The sequence below is a fragment of the Sinohyriopsis cumingii genome, chromosome 3 (genome assembly GCF_028554795.1).
Source record: "Sinohyriopsis cumingii isolate HCF-2022 chromosome 3, ASM2855479v2, whole genome shotgun sequence".
Lineage (NCBI taxonomy): Eukaryota > Metazoa > Mollusca > Bivalvia > Unionida > Unionidae > Sinohyriopsis > Sinohyriopsis cumingii.
Genome location: NC_142963.1, coordinates 34,226,693 through 34,247,101, shown reverse-complemented (window position 1 = coordinate 34,247,101; position 20,409 = coordinate 34,226,693). Strand labels below are relative to the sequence as shown.

General features: G+C 34.8%; 1 protein-coding gene across 4 annotated transcripts in view; it reads right to left on the bottom strand.

Annotated features, from left to right (window-relative positions):
* Positions 1–20,409, bottom strand: part of LOC149802662 (uncharacterized) — a 68,979-nt gene that overhangs the window by 9,134 nt on the left and 39,436 nt on the right. The window contains exons 4-7 of one of the 4 annotated variants that reach the window (XM_089952032.1): positions 16,467–16,490; positions 10,134–10,233; positions 6,554–6,615; positions 1,433–1,535 (exon numbers count right to left, since the gene is read on the bottom strand). In XM_089952032.1, the coding sequence (XP_089808158.1) occupies positions 1,433–1,535; positions 6,554–6,615; positions 10,134–10,233; positions 16,467–16,490 (289 nt within the window). Of the gene's footprint in view, positions 1–1,432; positions 1,536–5,004; positions 5,103–6,553; positions 6,616–10,133; positions 10,234–16,466; positions 16,491–20,409 lie in introns of all 4 variants that reach the window. The other 3 variants (XM_089952030.1, XM_089952033.1, XM_089952031.1) reach the window with 3 other exon arrangements.

Genomic DNA, 20,409 nt, shown 5'->3' with positions numbered 1-20,409 from the left:
GATCCTAAAAAAACATTCCCACCAAGTTTCATCACAAAAGTTTAACTATCAAGGAACTAAAAAATGCTTTACTAACTAGTTACAAAAGATGCAACACCATTGCTTGGGGTTCTTGAAATTTACACAGATTGTACCCTAACATTTCTGCCAAGGTTGATCAAGATTGGCTCTGAGGTTTTGAAGAACCTGAAAACAGGTTTTCCATAAGGTTGCTATACAAGCCACATCATTACACGTCTTGCTCGATAACTTGCACACAATGGGGTCCACAAACATAAACCGCACTATAAACAGTGTAATAAAGGGTTAATATTACCAGCTTCATAAATGACCAAGAATCAGTGCAATAGACAAGAATAATCTGCACACCCTTTCAATTTCTACTTTCAACTTCTTACATCTTTATATTTTAGGTGCCTTTCTTAATATTTTCTGATACTAGCAACAATATAAACTTCATGAAGTGTTCATTAAACCACTCTTTATGCTGAATTTGCCATACTGGCTGGCAGACAAAAATGTAAAATCACTGGTCTGAATGACTGGAGGAACTGACACTGAATAATTCAATCACTTTTGTGTGTGTGTGTGTCATTTGGATTTTTAATGTAGCTTTAACAATTTTTCAGTCATATCACTATGATGTCTGCAGTGTAGCAGTTTAAAGTGATGTCTAGCACTGGGGCATCATGCCACAGACATGTAGCATGATGTCCCACCCGGTCACATTATCCTGACACCAGGCCACCCAGTCCTAACACTAACCTCTTAATGCTGAGTGCCAAGCAAGGCAGCTGTTAGTACCATTTTTGTAAGTCTTTGATATGACTCGGCCAGGGATCGAACCCACAACCTCTTGCATCCAAGGCTGATGCTCTAACCACTAGGCCACCGGAGTGGTTCAATCACTTTTGAACCATTCACATCAAAATATGTAGACTTCCATTCCCCAGATACCATTCTCTAGACTTCCAGATACCATTCTCTAGACTTCCAGATACCATTCTCTAAAGATCATCCCTCAGCCAACTGCAGATGCAAAAAATTCCTCTGCTTATAACCGTATCACACAGAATGATACATCAGACAGTAGGATGTATATAACACAACCACTTCCAATCTGCAGGAATTTTTCATGCAGGGGTGAGGTGGGAAATGCCTAAATCAAAGGGACATTATATTATATATATATATATATATATATATATATATATATATATATATATATATATATATATATATATATGGATATTTAAAACAATGGGGGGAGGAGACCCCAGTAGATTTGACACATGGTAATCATACATATCCACTGTGATAAAAGCCTTTGGATATAATGCTACAATTGGGGTTAGCTTTGGTGTCGTTATATCCAGAGTTAACTGTAGAACATTTTGTTTTATTTACAAAGAACAGATATTGATTTACTTACTTTGCCAGGAAGTATGAGGCAATGCAGATCCCGATGAACGCTAAAATACCAACAATGATGCCTATGATGATAAGAGTTCGTTCATGGTTCAGTTTGTCAATGTCTGAAAATGTAAGAAGATACAAACATCAGTTGAGATGTCAATAACATCAGTAGAATGATGTAGGAATTTAGGTTTAGAAACAGCCTGTTTTGCCGAAAGGACTTTGTATCAGAAAAACAATTCCAGGTAAGCTTCTGAATTTATTAATACCATATGTATTCACTTATGAGTCCTACAGCAAACTGCACAGACCCAGTCCTACCATCACATAATGCACCAGCAGATCTGGGTCTGTGCATTTTGTTAGGAGTAATCAGTAGAAAAAACAGCATAGACCCTGATCTGCATTATGCTTTACAGAAAATGATCTTTGTTGTTGCAGTTTGACCACACTTATATACAAATACAGATGGTACCACGGTGATTTTGAGGCTTTATATGCAAGGACTGCCTAATTAACCCTTTATCTCATACAGCATAGTTACAAAGTGCAGCGTGCTATAAATAGAACACCTGTTACCTATTCAACTCCATACGCATAGGCCTGCCTGTTAACTGTTAAGCAATGTAGTGTATGTTATGTTTAACAGCAATTTTAACCATTTTACATTTTTGGTACACATCTATTATGTGTGGAAAAATTTAAGAGTAAAGTCCGATTGTTATAGCTGTGTAATTATTTTTCACAGAAGAATTTTTTATCTGCTTTAAAATCTTGAGAGAACTCATTCACCATCATGTCAGTGAGGCTGCGTGACCAACCGTAGCTGCCATTTCTCATACTTAAAATTTACAAGTTTTTCGTCTGCATCTACATCACTAAGTCATCTGAATTTGATAATTTATAAAAACTAATTGCTGCCTACATCAATATCAAAACCTTTACCTAAGTTATTCAATCTTTCTTAGTTGTGATTCTAATCGTGAAAACTTCGTAAGTAATGAAAGAAATCTGCGACTGCCATTTTGGAGAGTGCAGATTACAACCCAGTTACTTTAAATAGCAGATATCGACCAGTGCATAAACAATGACCACGTGATCTGACGTAATTGTCATTTGCAGAAATAAATATAGTATCTAATAGGGGTTTTCCCCCGAAGGTGGCGCTACAAAAACCGGCTCAAAATGGCTCATGTTTACAGCAGGCGTCAAAAGGCGCTTCCATGCGAATGGAGTAGAGGCGTCAAAAGGCGCTTCCATGCAAATGGAGTAGAGGCATCCAAAGACACTTGCATGAGATAAAGGGTTAAAAGTGGTTTTCAGATTTGAATGATTAATAAAACCACCAGATGTCATATACAGTGGTCTTGTTTGCATACTTGTATTTGGCTTGCATACTTGTATTTTGCTTCTAACATATTTTCTACACTGGCAAAGACTGGAAGTGTCTACTGTGAATGATGTTATATGGTCAATACTAAACAACACCAAGTCCTATATAGGATGGTACAGATAACTTAAGAGTATGAAAAAACATGTGAAAATCTTTGCCACATGTGCTATTGGAAGAATATTTCACAATGTACTGTATATATTCACTTATAGTTGAGTCAAAATGTAAACAATTAAGATCCAGATCTACCACAGAATAATGAACCTGCAGACCAGGGTATATGTTGTATGTTCTACTGATTATTCCCAACAAACTGTACAGACCCAGATCTGCAAGCGCATTATGCAATGGCAGATCTGGGTCTGTGCAGTTTGCAGGTGCTCTCAACTTAAAAGTGAGTATATATGGTATGCAATTGACATTGTACATGTTAGAAGCCAAATACTTGTAAATCTGGCCTGAAGATCAGAACTTTAGTCTGAGTTGGAGTTCTGTAATCAACCAATCACAAAATGTGTCAGAGACGTAAAAGTCTGTTGGTCTGAACCTGATCTTATACAGCAAAACTTAAAGATTTTAAGACAAAGATCAAAGCAATATAATACTCATACAAAATATGTGTTTCCATCCACCATTAATACTGCTGCCATGTATAGCCTATCATATGCTGAAAATTGGCGTTAAACTCCACAACAACAACAACAACAACAAAATATGTATGTGATAATATGTAAGAGTGAAAAATATACTGTCCAAAATCTTGTTACATAAAAACATTACATACATGTTTTACTTTAATTTTCTAGCATCTAAGACAAAATCAGGCAACTCCTGTCAAGATGTAATTAAAAATTAAAAACACAAATGGTTTGATGAGTTTGTTTGTAATTACAGATACATAAAACTTCTTTAACTCAAAATAATGTTCATAATTCGAAAGTTCCACTCAGCCTGCTGTAACACACTCATATTTCCAATTTTAACTCAAAACTAGTAAAACGTAAACCCAAAAGTTTGGCCAAACATCACTTTGAGTTTTCAAAGTTCTACTGTATCTCAAATGGCAAGTGTACAGGACCTAGCTGCTAGATCATTATAATATGTTTACAAAGATAAATATTATGTAAAAATATGTATGCATAACACAAACACATAAACACACACACACATTATATATGTATATATATATATGTGTATACACATACTGAGAAGTGCCTATATTTTAATTAATTATGATGGCAAGAAAACAAAGAAAGGAAGTATATAAAATGTCAGGTATTTTCGATGAGATATTAAAAAGAGCTTTCATTAACTCATACAATTTATAATTAATTGAGTCACAGGATTTTTCCATTTAAACTTGCTGAAAGATGGAACATACAATGAATTCAGCAATAGGGAGATTCAAATTGCTGCTATGGGATAACAGAAACCTCAAAAACAAGAAAAAAGGCAGATCGTATAAAACTTTATATTTTCCATTATAATCCCTCACATGGTCCTTCCCAAGACAAAGTATACAGTAATCAGTGCAAAAGCATGTGATGCTGGCAAGAAATAAACCCCAAAACAAAACAAGAACAAAAAACAGATCAGACCAAAACCAAAAAGGTATACACCATTATTCACATATAATTGAGGAAAATTGTGTTATAGACACAAAAAAGACTTCCCAAACCACAAAAAGAAATATTAGAAATGATTGTCAAATTATCTAATTCATCATTTGAATTTTTATGATATGACAAACCTTTCATTATGATGATTTCAATCTATTAATTGAACAGTGTCTTTATTGTTGAATTTCTGTTGCATAAATATATCATAATTTTCATCTACATTGATAATCACATATTAATTCATGATGGCAGGTGCTGGTTCCTAAGTTTTCAAATGACAATGTGCAACACATTGGGAGTCTTGGTTCTCATCAACAGCTACTGGTTATAAATTTCCTTCATTTGAAGGCAAAAGCCTAAAGAACCTTACCAGTTACACGTTCAATGTTACAAATTACATTTCATTCAGCTTTAGACCAATGATGTTCAATATCGCCTTTTTTTTAATGATGGATTTTGAACTAATCAGAACATCTCTGCCTGAAGCTTACAACGATGAAATTTTTATTTCCCAAAAATTTGTATTTATAGACTCTATCCATGTTAGTCACAAACACGACACTTGAAAATACCTACTTCTTATTTCGTCAAATAATTTGTTCAAATCCGGGGATGAAGCAATCGGCGGAATGATGAGCTCACCGCAGTGTTGTCCGGTGTAACCCAGCTGGCACCTGGCAGAGAGAGAGAAAGGGAATGGAAACCTCTGATGAAATACACGGTGGCAAGGAAACCTAGAGAGCAAACATGGCCATTCCAAGTGCACAACATATTAGAGGGCATTCCAAGGGAACTACTTTCAAACCCTCTGCCACCAATCACCCCAAAAATCTATGTATCTAGACCTTCGACCGGGAAGGGTTTGGAAGGGATCGCACTGCTTCTAATTAGCAGAACAGCAGTCAATACATTTTTCATATTAGCAACCAAAAAATTCCTTTGCATATGTTTTTTTTTTTAAATACTACAAATATACTTCAGAGAAACAGAATGCACAATAAATACTTCAAATTCAATGTAAAATTGAAATATATGTTGCAGATTGTCAGGAATTTTAAATAACAAAACAATTCCATGTATCCATATCATAAGAATGAATGATGACTGCTGTTCTGCTATAGACCATGTGCGAGTGTTAGCATCTTGAACAGTTAGAAGCTGTGTGTGTGATCTCCCTTTAACTGAAGAAAAGCATTCTTTGTCCAACAGAAAGTTGATCTTTAAGCGTGACAGGTGGAGGTGTCATTGACAGGTATATCTCTAAAAATACTTTCAGAAAACATCAGAGATAAGATTTTCATGCACATGAACATCCTACAATGTAACATTTAGGCACCTTGTGTCATACAAATGACACCAAAGAAAATGGTCATTAAGTATTCTGATATAATTTCACAGCTTACAGTCTTTACTCTTCAAGAGTCAAAAGTTAGATCAGCTTAATAACAGTGTACTCAGGTTGCTGGTAATAATCTAGCAGAAAAAAGTCCCAGAGATTGGTAAGGACCAAAAAGTCCCAGAGATTGGTAAGGACCAGTCATTTATATTCTTTGTTCTAGCCATGCAGCAATGGATTAAAAATCATGTTTTCTGAACTGTGGTTAGTAATATAGACTGAAATTTGATATAAATTTTCATGCAGATTTCAAGTAAGTTTTCACTGAGAAGTATGCATCATGCATCTAGCAATAGAATAATCTTTGATTGCAGGTATTTTTATCTGATTACCATGCCTGTGAATAGCCACAAGCACTGAAAATATTGACTTGCTAGTAAATCTTACACTGTATACATGAACGCAAGCTTCAATATTCTCACAAAAAAATTGAAAATTCAGTTCCTGTGTAGTGCATATGCAGTCCAATCTATTTTTTTAAGCACACAGGGTGTATTAGCAACAAAGTGGAAAAACTTAATTATTTTATAGACCAGCTCCTTACAAAATTGGATAGAGTTAAACTCCAGTTTTGTGCATGATGTATGAATTAAAATGAGCAAGTAAATCATCAGTCGAAACAACTGGCTGATATATTTACAAATTTGAAAATGAACTATCACATGCCATGCTTAGAGATCCACATTGTGCAAGACAAGAATGCAAACAAAAAATGAAGGTAAATTTTACCCTCTCTGACGGGCTCGCCTCTGATAAGCTCACAACGGCTGCCGTCATATTGACGCTGGCATCTGTTAATTGGAACCAATACCATTATGAATGTAATCCACCTCTTATGTTAAAAACACTAAACCCAATCCTAAATTATGAATACAGTAAAGATTGTGTATAATGAAATCGAATATAACAAATTATGGGATATTACAATACTGTAAGGTCTGTTTCCTTGTTTGTTATAATATTTTACCACTGTTATAACAAAATTCAGACATAATGAAATGATTCAAGACCCTTTGGGTTTCATTATACCAAAGTTTACTAGGAATATAAAAAGTGTAGCAAAAATAAAACTTCCACTGACTATGTTATAGTATTATGAAAGATAACACTATTCAAATACTGAAAAGCAATACAATAATTCCTTTTCAAAAAATATTTTCAACTGTTAATAAGTATTCACTTCCTTTTTAAGTCCCAATTATTAAAATGAAAATTTCACTACATTTTATAGAAACAAAAATCCAAAACAGAGAAACAAAACAAACAAACATTGCAATCTGCGGCTGTCCAACTAGGAACAAAGTTGGCAATAAATATCTGATGCAGATAGTATTATTTGACATGTGCATAAATCTGCCAGGAATCAATATCTTTGAAGGACTGATTCGTGTGATACTGAATAAGAACTTTTCTTGTCTGATTTTCTGACAGTTGATAATTCATTTTAATTTTCATTACTGAGGACATTCAAATTGCAGATGTTATTTTCACTGAAATCAATTTAGTTGTCAACTGATGAGATCAGTTTGGTTCATTATGACAATATTGGAGAGATTGGCAATATGCTGTCAAAAGATGTTCTTTGTAAGTGTTATTAATTCATGTCTTTCTCGCTGAAAATAAAGACAAAAATCCTTGCTTTAATGATATATGTACCTCGACTTTCTAAACAGATAATAAGTATGGCCTGTCTTGTTTTTATAAGGAAGACAAGTAATAGATTTCACCATCTTTGTCATAATATATGACACATCACAATTTCACTCATTTTGTTTAAATGGCAGCATATTCTATCTAACAGCCCAATCTGAATTAAAACCATCAAAAGACAAAAGAATATTCCATAAAATAAAATATTTATAAAATTAATATAAAATAAACTAAATTCTTTGTTAGTACTAAAGTCTCCACAAAAATACCTCATAGTAAAACAGTAAATGCCACACATAAGTCTACTCGAAAAATGTGTGTGCGTGATTTAGATTTTAATGTGGCTTTAACAATATTTTATTTATATGATTATCACTATGATATCTGCAGTATGGCAGTTTATAGTGATGTCTAACACTGAGGATCATGCAGCAGACATGGTATTACTTGGCAAGGATTCGAACCTGTGACCTCCTGCATATGAGGCAGATGCTCTAACCACTTAGGCCACCTGAGCAGTACTTGAAAAATAATCTACTATATTATTCAAATTGCTTGAGATAATTTCTTGTTCAATGACTCAAGCAGCCCAAATATATGAATAGAATGAAGCATGTTGCCATGAAAAAAGTGAGAGCTCCACTGATAACAATGACTGAAAATTATGGGCTTCATAAATTGCATTAAATGTCTTTGACACATGTTGCCATCTCTACAAAGCAAAATTCTTCGTCTTAAAAAACCTGAAAGCTATATTCAGAGTAATACAAAATAAATGCAAAACTAATGGAAAACTTTGTTTTTCATAACTGATGAAGTTATTATGCCTGCAACAAATAAACATACTTATATATCACTATTGATTAGTGACTGCATGGTTTACATTTTCTTTGAACTGCACTGCATAACACTCACACACACACACAGAGTTAAGTGTTGAATTTTGAACTGCAGTGAACTTTAAAGTTGAATGCATTGAGCATTAAAACTGTATCGCATTTAAGCCAGAAAAGTCTTCGTGACGGGTCACTTCGACCTTTCTTCATTCGTCTCCCCCCCAGTGGAAACTTCAAAAGGGGCAGCATTCCAACTCACTGAAACTGACCAGGGTATCTTAAGACGGTCCTTAGAAAGTACACATTTAAGCTACCAACCCTAACCGGTTGGTAGGAACCTATGTCCACTTATCATTTTTTCAAAGGGAAATTGTTACGCACCGTCATTCACAGATTCCGAGCTGTCTAAACCTGATGAAAGGAATTATTTCTTTGGGAAAAATTAGGGACAGCTGCCTACGATTGGGCAAAATAAATTAAGGCGTACACTTTAGAAGCAATCAGACTTTAAAGTGACGACCTTAGTTGAAATTCTTTAGTCTGAAATTTCCTGAAGGAGGAAGTGAAGTCAACTCCGGGGAGGCCTAAAGAGAATAGTGCTTTCCTCATTGAACATGAAAGGGACCAGGTGGCCATCTTGTAAAAAGAAATACAGGTTTTAGTGCTAGGAGTTCTGCACAAGTTCTGAAAGAGAACAGTAATAAGGAACAGCTTTCTGGGAGAGAGACAGGACAGTCTGAGGACAGAAGTCTGAGGAAAAGAAGGACGAGGTCAGAATAAAAGAAACAGGAAGTCCATGAAGGGACATAGCATAGAGCTTAGGAAGGATGAACTAGGAGGACGTTGATATATGGTCAAGGAAAGGAAGGTGATGCAATCAATCTGGACATTGTGCTCTTTTCACCTCTCGCTATGATGATGAAATAAATCCTAATTGGATACCTCTTGTTAAATTCTATTGATATAATTTAACTTGAATTGGAATTGCCGTTATTAATTTGTTCTAATTAAATTTGTTGTTTTCTGTCAAAGGGGGTCATATTGCTTTATTTCTTCCCAGTATTCTCGCTCAGTTCTCTGTTGAAATTTTATTCTTCTTTCACTCCAGCCGGGCTATAATATCGAGTTAGTTCATCCTCTAGATAACGCCAGCCAAATCCAATTAACCACCCCTCTTACTAAGAGGGCGACGTTACACACACACGTATATAAATATAAACTGATATCAGTGGCACAGCAACCACCCAAGCAACACCCACAAATTGGGAGGTGACCGATGTTACATGTTTTAATGTATTATTTGTATTTATATTAAAATATTTTGCTGAAAATAAAAATCTTTGGACATCAAAATTAGATTTAAAAAATGTAACGAGACGTCACTGGTTGGATAGACATGTTATTTTACACATACAGTCCAATCTTGACGCCGTGAACACTGTTACGAATACGGAGTTACTCAAACTCGTTTTCAAGAATCAGCAGAATGTATATAATAATGTACAGTTTGAAATGAACTGGCATACTCTGCTTTACTGATGAGACAAAACACCACCCAGGTGTCAACAGCTGCATGCAACTGTCACTCTAGCCAGAAAAGGTACATTACAGCAATATGACGTCATGTATATTTTTAGTTTTGCACCTCGGCTTCATAGTGTTAAAAAAAAGAAACTCTCTCCATTACGACATGTATATTGTGAAAATTATTTAAACTAGTCAAATTTATATGATAATTTTTATTTCAAACATTTGTTTCAGTGTGTATCTCTCGTTCTCTGAATGTATATCAGTTTCATTAATTAAGTTTATGCAATACATACTCGCAATATTTTTGATCTAGCTCCGACAAAATTAAGCATGTGCCATTATTCATGCAATATCCTTCGTACTCCTTTCCACATGGCCTTTTTCTTGCGGGTGCTGAAATTAAAACATATAGAATTTAATATATACATGTATGCACATACATGCGAAGAAAATTAGGAACGCAGGTAAAAGTATCATATATCTAACCGCTCCATCACTTTTAGTCGGTGAAAGGTAATAATAACAGCTACAAGTTATGCTCACAACTGTTTTACTGTTTGTTGCAACAGCTATGTACAGTACATATGCTACTGTTTTATAATGAAACATGATTTTTAGAGGCATGCCGACCAAGGGGGGACCAGTTAAAAAATTTCCAACACAATGAGTGTAAGAATACTACAGTTAACTGAATAACTTTTTCTACTTATCTGAGCAAATTAAATCCTAGTTGTCACATAAATCACATCGGACTTGTAAATTGTAAGTGCAAGTTTGGCAATCAACCCACACATACTAAAATGCATGGTTCCAGGTTGTAAACACTTACAAAATACACATTTTAAGTCTGTAATTAAAAAACAACCTCAAAAGGTGTAACCTTTATTATCAGTTTTATCTCTTTTGATTTCATATATATTGTATTTACTGTTTTCATTGAATGCACATAAGTGAACGAGGTTTTAAATATAAATTTACCTTACTACTGTAAATAATATATTTAGACAGCAATATTTGAAAATATCAATTACATTTACAAAAAATCCAATTCTTTCTTTATAAGGAGAATTTATGCAAGAAGTAAAATCAATTTGTATTGAATTTAAGTTACTGATGGCTATTTATATCATACATCTACTTAGTTATTTTTATAGTATATAGATGTACTTTTAGCCTATACGTTTACTACAGAAATGTCGACAAAATTGCAGTGCAATTAGGGTGCAAAACAATGAAAACTAACTTTTTGAAAAACAACACTGGCTAAAACTTGGTTCTTCGAGGTGGCACAAAACGTTGCATACACCAATATATGACATTTCCACATAAAATACACAAAATGTACTACTTCCAATAATATAGCATATAACTATAGCACATGTAATATTGTCGAAGCAGTTCATTCATTAGTAGTGTTGTCGATAGTACGGTTTTAACACCATTCCAAATTTCCCGACTAACAAAATTCTAATCATAGCTTTGTATGCAATTTTGTCTACAACAATGTTGCTGTCAATTCACTTGGTGTTATTCCATATTTAACCACATTTCACTCAATTTACCATTAAATGAGAAGGCATATCAGACTGGCAGTATATCAGGCTGAAATTCAACACTCTTCCGTGAAAGTATCTGGATTTGGAACGAAATACTGACACAATAGATACCAGCATATGCGAAATATTGCCTACACATTCCTTATCAAATAAGAACAATTAGTAATAGTAAAAATGGCCCATTCTAACAGTTCCACACAAAAAATAAGATACGCAGTTCTGCTGAGAGAGAGAGAGAGAGAGAGAGAGAGAGAGAGAGAGAGAGAGAGAGAGAGAGAACAAGACCCCCTTAGAAGGAACTTACGATCTACTGGGCGAAAGAATTTCAAGGAATTCAAGAAAAGAGCATTTTTTGCCTTTCAAATGCTGACTGTTGAAATCATCTCTGAAATTCTTCATAGATAAGAATATTTTCAAATTAGATGATGTGGGGACATATTAGAACCCTATGTCATAATGCTTCAGGGAGAATAGTGACAATAATACAACAGCCGTCATGGCGGCCATATTGACTGTACGACTGACACAAATTTAATTTAGGACCCATTAGGTATCATAAGAAATTCTAATGGTGAAAACCTCATGTTGATATAGCCATCCATTTTGAAACTAATATAATAATATTTTCATGATAGCTACAAGAGCAAAATGATTTAAATGTTGAGGGTTATTCATTTTCATTTAGGACCAAGTAGGCACCATAATAACTCCTTTGATGAAAACCCCATGACAAATTGAGTTTCCCTTTAATAGAGTAGCTAACACAACATTTTCAAGAAGGCCACATCCTGGGTATCAGATTAGCGCAATTCTATTTTACGATCAAGAAAACATTACAAGAATTCCTGTAATCAAAACCCAGTGATGTCGTGGCCATTCATTTAGGACAAGTAGTGTGAACAAGATTTTCAATCAACCACTGTGGTAGCCATATTAAGCCACAGATCAGCGCCATTTTTATTTAGACTCCAGTAGACATCATAAGAAACATATTGGTCATGTCAGTATGTCCTTCCATTCAGGAGAAGTAGCGATAAAAAGATTTTCTAGACGGCTGCTGTGGTGGTCATACTGGATGTCAAATCGGCACCATTTTCATTTTAGCACCAAGTAGGCATCATAAGAAGTCTTAAGGTGAAAACTTCGTGTTGATAAAGATTCAGAATAAATAGTGGCAACAAATTTTCAATATGACCGATGTGTTGTGGCCATATTGGATGTCAGATCCGCACCATGTTCAAACAAGATCAAGTGGTCATTATGTTTGTTGGTGAAAACCTCATGTCAATATAACTTTCTGTTCAGGAGGACTTGCTATAAGATTTTAAATTTGGACGCCATGGCGGCAATATTGGACCTCAAATCGGTAGAATTTGTATTCATGACCAACTAGTTGTCACGAGAAGTCTTATTAGTGAGACCCCATGTTGATATGATCATGTTTTCAAGTGGAGTAGCGATAGTAAGATTTTCAGGATGGACGCTGTGTCAGCCATAATGGACCCTCGATCAGCCCCATTTCATCCAGGACTAACTAGATATCGTAAGAAGTCTTTTAGTAAAACTCCATGTTGATATGACTATCCATTCTGGAAGAGTAGAGATAGCAATATTTTCAAGATGGCCGCTGTGGCGGCCATACTGAATGTGCGAGCAGCATCAGTGTCATTAAGAACAAATAGACCATGAGGTGGAGTGCGTGTAAAGTGTGTGGCCATCTTCCGTGTATGTTTTGGAGGAGTGGCAATAAGAAACGCGCTAACGGACGGATTGTCGTCGGACAACGGACAGCAGATAACATATCATTTCATAAGCTCTTCTGGTCTATGACTAGTGGAACCAAAAACAACAGCAAAACCCCAATCAGAATAGTGAAAATAAAAAATAAAAAGCTGCATCATTTTCCAGTCATGGTCAATGAGAATCAATGCAGTTCCCGTGGACGAAAAGGTGGAATTTTGACACAACGTTGAACCAATTGAATCAGTGAAAAACAATACAAGTAAATGAAGAATCTGGTTATTCCAACACCATGAATTGAATTGATTGTTTTATTAACTTCCATGTAAAATACACGAGCAATGTGATTTATTCGTTTTCTCCATTATAGAGTTCCAAGTTTTATTTAGCAAGAGTGTGATTGATAGAATTGAAGTCACGCACAATTTCTTGGTTATCCGTAGATATACTATTTGGTGATTTTACAGAGTAATTGTGTAGTTAGTAATGGTGTAAAATCAACTGTATGTTTTTACATTTGTGATTAAAAGGTGCAAAAAAGGGTAATCAATGTTCTGAATAATATGAAGTTTGCTGTACACTTTGGAACTGAAGAGGATATAGCTTCAATCAGATTGAAATCGGATCTCCATTATTGTACGTGGAGATCTTAGAGCGACCGCTTACGGGTCATGTTCTGGTGACCTTTAATTATCTAATGGAAATGCAGCTTTCAGAAATCTGAAGTGAATTAAATCTTTCGGCACATGCTAATGTTCTTCAGTCATAGTAAAGTCTTCCAAACCCGATGATATAAGACTTCATCTGATTGGCTAATAAAATTAGCGATTATGGTAAAAGAAAAGACCACCAAAACATGACACTTATGCGGTTGCTGTCAGAGCTTCACGTAGGACACTGTAAATCTGATTTTAATGAGATTGGTAGAGCTTTAACGTGCAATATAATTACTGGCTTTTAATTGCTGATATATTAATGCAGAGAAAAAGCAATCAGTTGCTAAGCAAAGTGCAGAGGAAATAAAGCTTTTTGACGAATGATTTATTTAGCGTTAGCTAATTTTAATCTATTCTATGGACGAAAGTTTTTAGATAAAGGTCTTAATAAAGATTTTTTTAAAAAAAAGAATTAAATGAGTCAATGAAAGTATGAACCGTAAAACGATATAAAAGAACGTACTTCAAAATTTACGGAATAAAGGTCTGGTTTAATAGTTTCAATTAATAAAAGCTGTCGATTTATCTATTTGGAACATACTGTGGGCATTTTCTGAAATGGATCATTCCAGTGACTCCCGATGATAAGCACTTATTGGATACGCATTGCAACACAAACCCTTTACCAGCCATACCTGTTCCTGGATGGGCAAATTCACAGGAATCATACGAGAAATGAGAATTTCCCCAAACAATAACAAGTTTCAATGTACACAAAACAAGGAGGTAATTCCTAGACGCGACAACATACCAGTACACAAAACACACACGAAGATATACACACTAAATGCTCCATACTGAATTAGTAGTACCTGTCTAGTCTATAGTCTATACGATATGTCTATCACCATAGAGGGAGATGATCTGAGGGTGTGTGTGCACAGTTAAAAGTTTATTTATACGATTTTATTCGACACGTATCTGTTCCCCAGAAACCCAATACTCTTGAATCTTTATGTGGTCGTCAACATTAATGGAAAGTGGCGTAACTATGTCTACAGATATCTGTCTGCTGAACGTGTCAGTCTAATAAATATTCAAGTAACAAAATCTTATTATTTTCAGAAATGTCCGTATACAAGAGTTATCCCCCATAGTTTATGGGAACAAACGAGACATGAATGTGGCTTAAAGGTAGTGTCTCGGACTAAATCCATATCAAATGATGACGTGTGGTCCTCACACCGGGTAGCGTCCGTTTTCTTTCCTCTTCCCCTCTTCAGATTGGAAATCATGGGATCGACGCTGTGGTTACAACTTACAGGTCGAAATAAGTTAAGATACGAAAATCTAAAGTTTCTGAGTATTCTGCCACAATGTTCATTAAAAAATCTTTGATGACGTCTGATGTTTTGAAGCAGAAGGAAACAAGCATATCCTTTGATACATCGAGGCGACTACACTAAATAAGTTCAAGCAGTAAGCAAGCGAGTCCCAAAGACTTTGGAAGAAAAGGATATTTTGAAGTCTCATCCCCTTAACAACCATTATATATGCTTGCCATTATACCCCAACTGTTACAGAAAAGCAAGCACACTACAGAAAATTGTGCATGCGGCTTGGTTTGACTATAAGCCATGTAAAAACACTATACTTAAACGTAGATTTTAGGCACTCCACAAACTGCGCAGTGAATGTCTATATTTGAGCATGTGACTTTAAAATGTCAAAACACTGAAAAAAAAGTGTTTATGGGAACAAACTGGAACTTGATTCTTGGACTTGATTCACACATGTTCTACCAGCTAGCGTGCCAGTAAATATGAATTCTAATTGGAATGCAATACACTGTGCAGTACAACACGATTCGTTTCGACAACAGCAAGCATCTTTCGACCAGATCAAGCAAGCAAAGACGGAAGTAAATTAACCTTTTCAACGAGAGGTATGTACCATCAAATCTTGTTGAGACAACTAAATATTCGCCAGAAAAGTTCAAAAGTGGCATAAACATTCTTTTTTATCTACTGATGCGAACAATTCTTTTTTATTTATTAATGCTTTGTGGTGTTAAAGATTATTTTGTAACTGTCATTTATTTTGTCGATTGTAGGGTCTTGACGTATTTAATGCAACGAGCGTATTTGCGATATATGATAGTAGCAGGAGTGTAACAAATATGTATATAGGAAAAATAATTAAAATAATGGGCGAACACTGATTTGGATCAGATGACAAACTAAAAGATGCATTGGTCGCTGTTTTGGTGAAATTGAAGGAAATATGGACAAATGGAACGTTGTGTGAATGTAAAGGTTCGTTCCGCTTATTTATAAACGCAATTCATATGATTCTTACTATTACAATGTGTCGTGAGGGATTTTAGAAATATGAATGATAGCATAACGTAGTGGATAGTATAATACATTGGAAAAGCATGCTAGGAGGTAACACAAGAAATGAAAGAACTAACATTTTTAAATGGTGCAATGTATTGGGTTGAAAAGAAATACTCGAAGAAAAACCGAGACTTTGATTGTTAATCTAGTAGAAGTGATATATGAAAAGGTAGATAGGAAAATGCATCAGTTAGTTAATTGTTAATTTGTGGTTTCTCAACAAGGAAATGATAGACAGAGGAAGAAGCAAACAAAATGATATTAGATCTACCTACCTGTTGTAGTCGTATTTTTACGGACTGTAAAAATGAGTTGGGATCAGAAATGATAGTTATTGTCAAACAACATGCGAAATCATGCTATGTTAAATATGCGAGCAAAGATTTGAAACTGTTACACGGTTAAATAGTTTTGCAGGTTTCAGTACAGAATATCAAAAAAACAAACAAACGTGGTCATCGACATACTGCAAAATTGAGCACACGAGCTATATATATTGACACTTGTACATTGGTTAGACATGCTTTAATACATATAATGACAATGTCATTCAAATACTTTAGTATAAATGATGATCAATTCATAGTCGTCAATTTTCTTAATACAATACTTTAACGGTGACTGAGAAAACTGTACAAGTCCTAGCGCATCTGCCCGTACGTATGCGAAGAGACATGAGAAATCAATTCTAGAATGACTCCTGTTTCATATCTTGCAAGTGTTATCATATTTGAAAAACGACACCACTAATTCAATAGCCGTTTCATTTAAATCTCTCATTTAATCCACTGTTGATTCCTTTTGTTAAAATATTCTCAAATATATACCTGTCATATAATACGAAATGTTTCATTCATTGTAGTGTCACTTAAAGGTGTCTCATGCGTCTTAAAACAAGCTTATGTATCCAACCCTCTGACCTTGAGTATCACGGGCTATTCAACAGTTTGTGCACTAGGTGGAAATGACCAACACGATGAATCAAAACAAAAATATAACACAAGAGAAAATATACTGAAAAAATACAATGTAAAGTACTGTACATGAACATACAACATATGCTATTTCCAGAGACGGAGCATCCTAGTGACCAATGCAGTGTGTTGGATATAACATTTTGATCCAGGGAAAAGTTAAACCATCATACTGTGCAAAATAGGTTTAGCCATCATACTGTACAAATTAGGTTTAACAATCATGCTGTACAAAATACGTTTAACCATCATACTGTACAAAAACGGTTTAACCATTATACCGTACAAAAAGGTATAACTATTATACTATGTTTAGCATGTATACTAAGCTACTTATAACTTGATCACACATGTTACGTCAAAGGAGATTAATCAAATAAGGTCGCTGAAAATGAAGCGCATGGATCATCCGCCAAAAAAGCCGTGTACTGTACCGCATATACTCGCATACAAGACGAGTCTAACGACAACGTATACAGACCCAGATCCTTGCCAATACAAAGCAAAGTAAAGGGAAACAACTGCAATTCAATTTAAATAAGTTAACTATCCAGTTCTCGCCCGTATTTGACAAGTGATAGTTGAAGTTTCAAAGTGTGCCGAATTAATCAAAGTTATTATAACTGTCACTGCAGAGTATGAAGTCACTTACATTTAATTTTTCATTTACTGATGAATTCAAACGTTCCTTGCCGATGCTCGATTAGAAAATACAATAACTACTAAAAACCCTTCATTAGTTCTAACAAACATCGAACTTGTTATAGACAAACCCTCTGAGAACCATTTTTTTTCCTACTGGGGTTAATTTTCTTTTCTCTGTCTACATTCATATGATTAGTTGAGCACAAATCTTGGGAACTCAGACTAGCCACTGTCAGACCTCTACCATGACATGGATTTTGTTTAAAAATCAAGATACTGATGTAAAAAAAAAAATGACCGATCTTATCAATTCTGGCAAACACAAACTGATAATATGAGTTAGGTAAATATTATCGTTAGGATTAGGTCTTCGAGCATGTAGCAGGTGAATCAAGTGTATCAAATCATAAAAAAAATAAAAGGGAATCCTTGAGCTCTTCCTGAGCTATCATCGCAAAATGTTCATTGATATAATATATATATATATATATATATATATATATATATATATATATATATATATATATATATATATATATATATATATATATATATATATATATATATATATATATATATATATATATCCTCAAACCAATGGGATCTCTCATGAAAAGTCATAATATATAATCAATAAATCCGTGCACGGAGAACCTGGTCTCTCAAGGAAGGCGGTCTCTCATAGAAGTGGTCTTTCAAGACAGGTTTTTGCAGTAATTTCATCCTAGACAAAGAAGCCATACAAACCGAGAAAGAATATGGGGAACTTGAGGTCGGATATTTTAAAAGCTTCAGGACGAAATGAAGCCTCGCTTCTAATTTGTCAGCAATTTGACATCAACCAATTAAGTCAGAAATTTTAGTGGAGTAAGGAGTCTCAACATACGAATGTTATAGAATATTGGAGCCGCAGAACCAGAAGAAGAACTCTGATTGCCAAACAACGCCCGTTGCATCTTTCATATGGAAGAAACACGAGTCAACAGTCGAGATATCGAAGGCTTCCCCTTCATTGAGGGGGAGCAAGATGAAGAACACGCAATTGCAAAGGCACACAGCACATGCCAACCAGCAGATAGCTGTGTATTTGTTTCCAAAGTGTTTATTGTGTAAGTGTTATATATATTGAAAATGAAAACGTAACAGAAAGAAGTGTCTGAAATCGTAAACCTCGGAACTTGAGTACGAGATCGAGTTTCAACTATCAGCCAGTTAGAAGCGAGAATTCAAAAGCGACGTCATTTGCAATTGGTCGATACAGAATGACAAGCTCAAGCATAAATTTTAGGCCCAGAGTGTTGTGCATATATATATATATATATATATATATATATATATATATATATATATATATATATATATATATATATATATATATAGAGAGAGAGAGAGAGAGAGAGAGAGAGAGAGATGCATACATACATACATACATACATACTGAAAGATACTAGGTGAAAGTAACAAGAGTGAGTGTGTCTGTCGTACAGTTTCGCATAAATGACACATTTATGTCAACACTTTTCGCTTGACTACAAATATATCCTGTTTTAAGTAAGCCAAAGTTTATGTAAATATTATGAATTTAAAAATCATGCATGCCGCACAATAAGTATAAGAAGTAGCGCTCCAGCGCTCCACGTAGTTAAAAATGACCGGTCAGGTTTCCTAACGTTGATGTACTTGTACCATTTGTTATTTTCTTATCTCTGGTATTCAGTGACCAAACATGCCAAGTAGGCATAGCGTATTCAAATTAAAATATCTTATAACATGTAAGTGACATTCTCATGTACCTTCAACCATGTGTAGATGTTAATTACTGATTTGTAATTGACAGGTATGTATTTAATTACAAATAACTTAGTTATTCATTAACCCCTGCGGATCAAACATTCAATGGACTGGAAATTTGTATTAGCGCCTTCAGAATATTTTTTTGTATCCACACTTTTGGATATAATTTGACTGGTCATTTTCTTCCGTCCGTCTGTCAGTGTGGCTATCCGTCCGTCCGTTCTCCTTGTAAATGAACTCCATCTGGACCATTTGAGAGGGGTGATCATGGTGGAGGTAAGTCAATGGTCCCATTTTCGTAGATAATGTAAATAATTTCTTGTAACCAGAACTCCATCTACACCGATTTAGAAGCAGTGGTCATCTTTGGTATGACGTTTCATTAAGACAAGACCATGACAAGAAAGGTTTCAAATCCTCTATTGATCCCCGGGGATGATAAAAGGGTCGATTCGAGTGGAGTGGGTTGGGATTGGAAAAAAAATATGGTTTCCATCTATGCTTTTCTTGTGTGAATCCCGCAGTCAGTACCCATTTTTAAAAATTAAGATTATTAGTTGTGTTTTGCAGAAAACTGAAATTGAACTCTTTTTTTCGAAATTATTTACTGGCAGCACTGGTAAAAGCTGATGTAAAGGAGCTAATCTTAATTACGTAACATACCTGCCGCAATATTATTATTATTTTTTTTTAGTTTCATCGGTCCATGGCGTCCGATTCTGCTGGACAGGAGCAGAAATTATTGGTTTACTTAAAGACTCTTTACAGCGCTATCTGGCATAAAAGTCGGGTCTAACTGCAAACA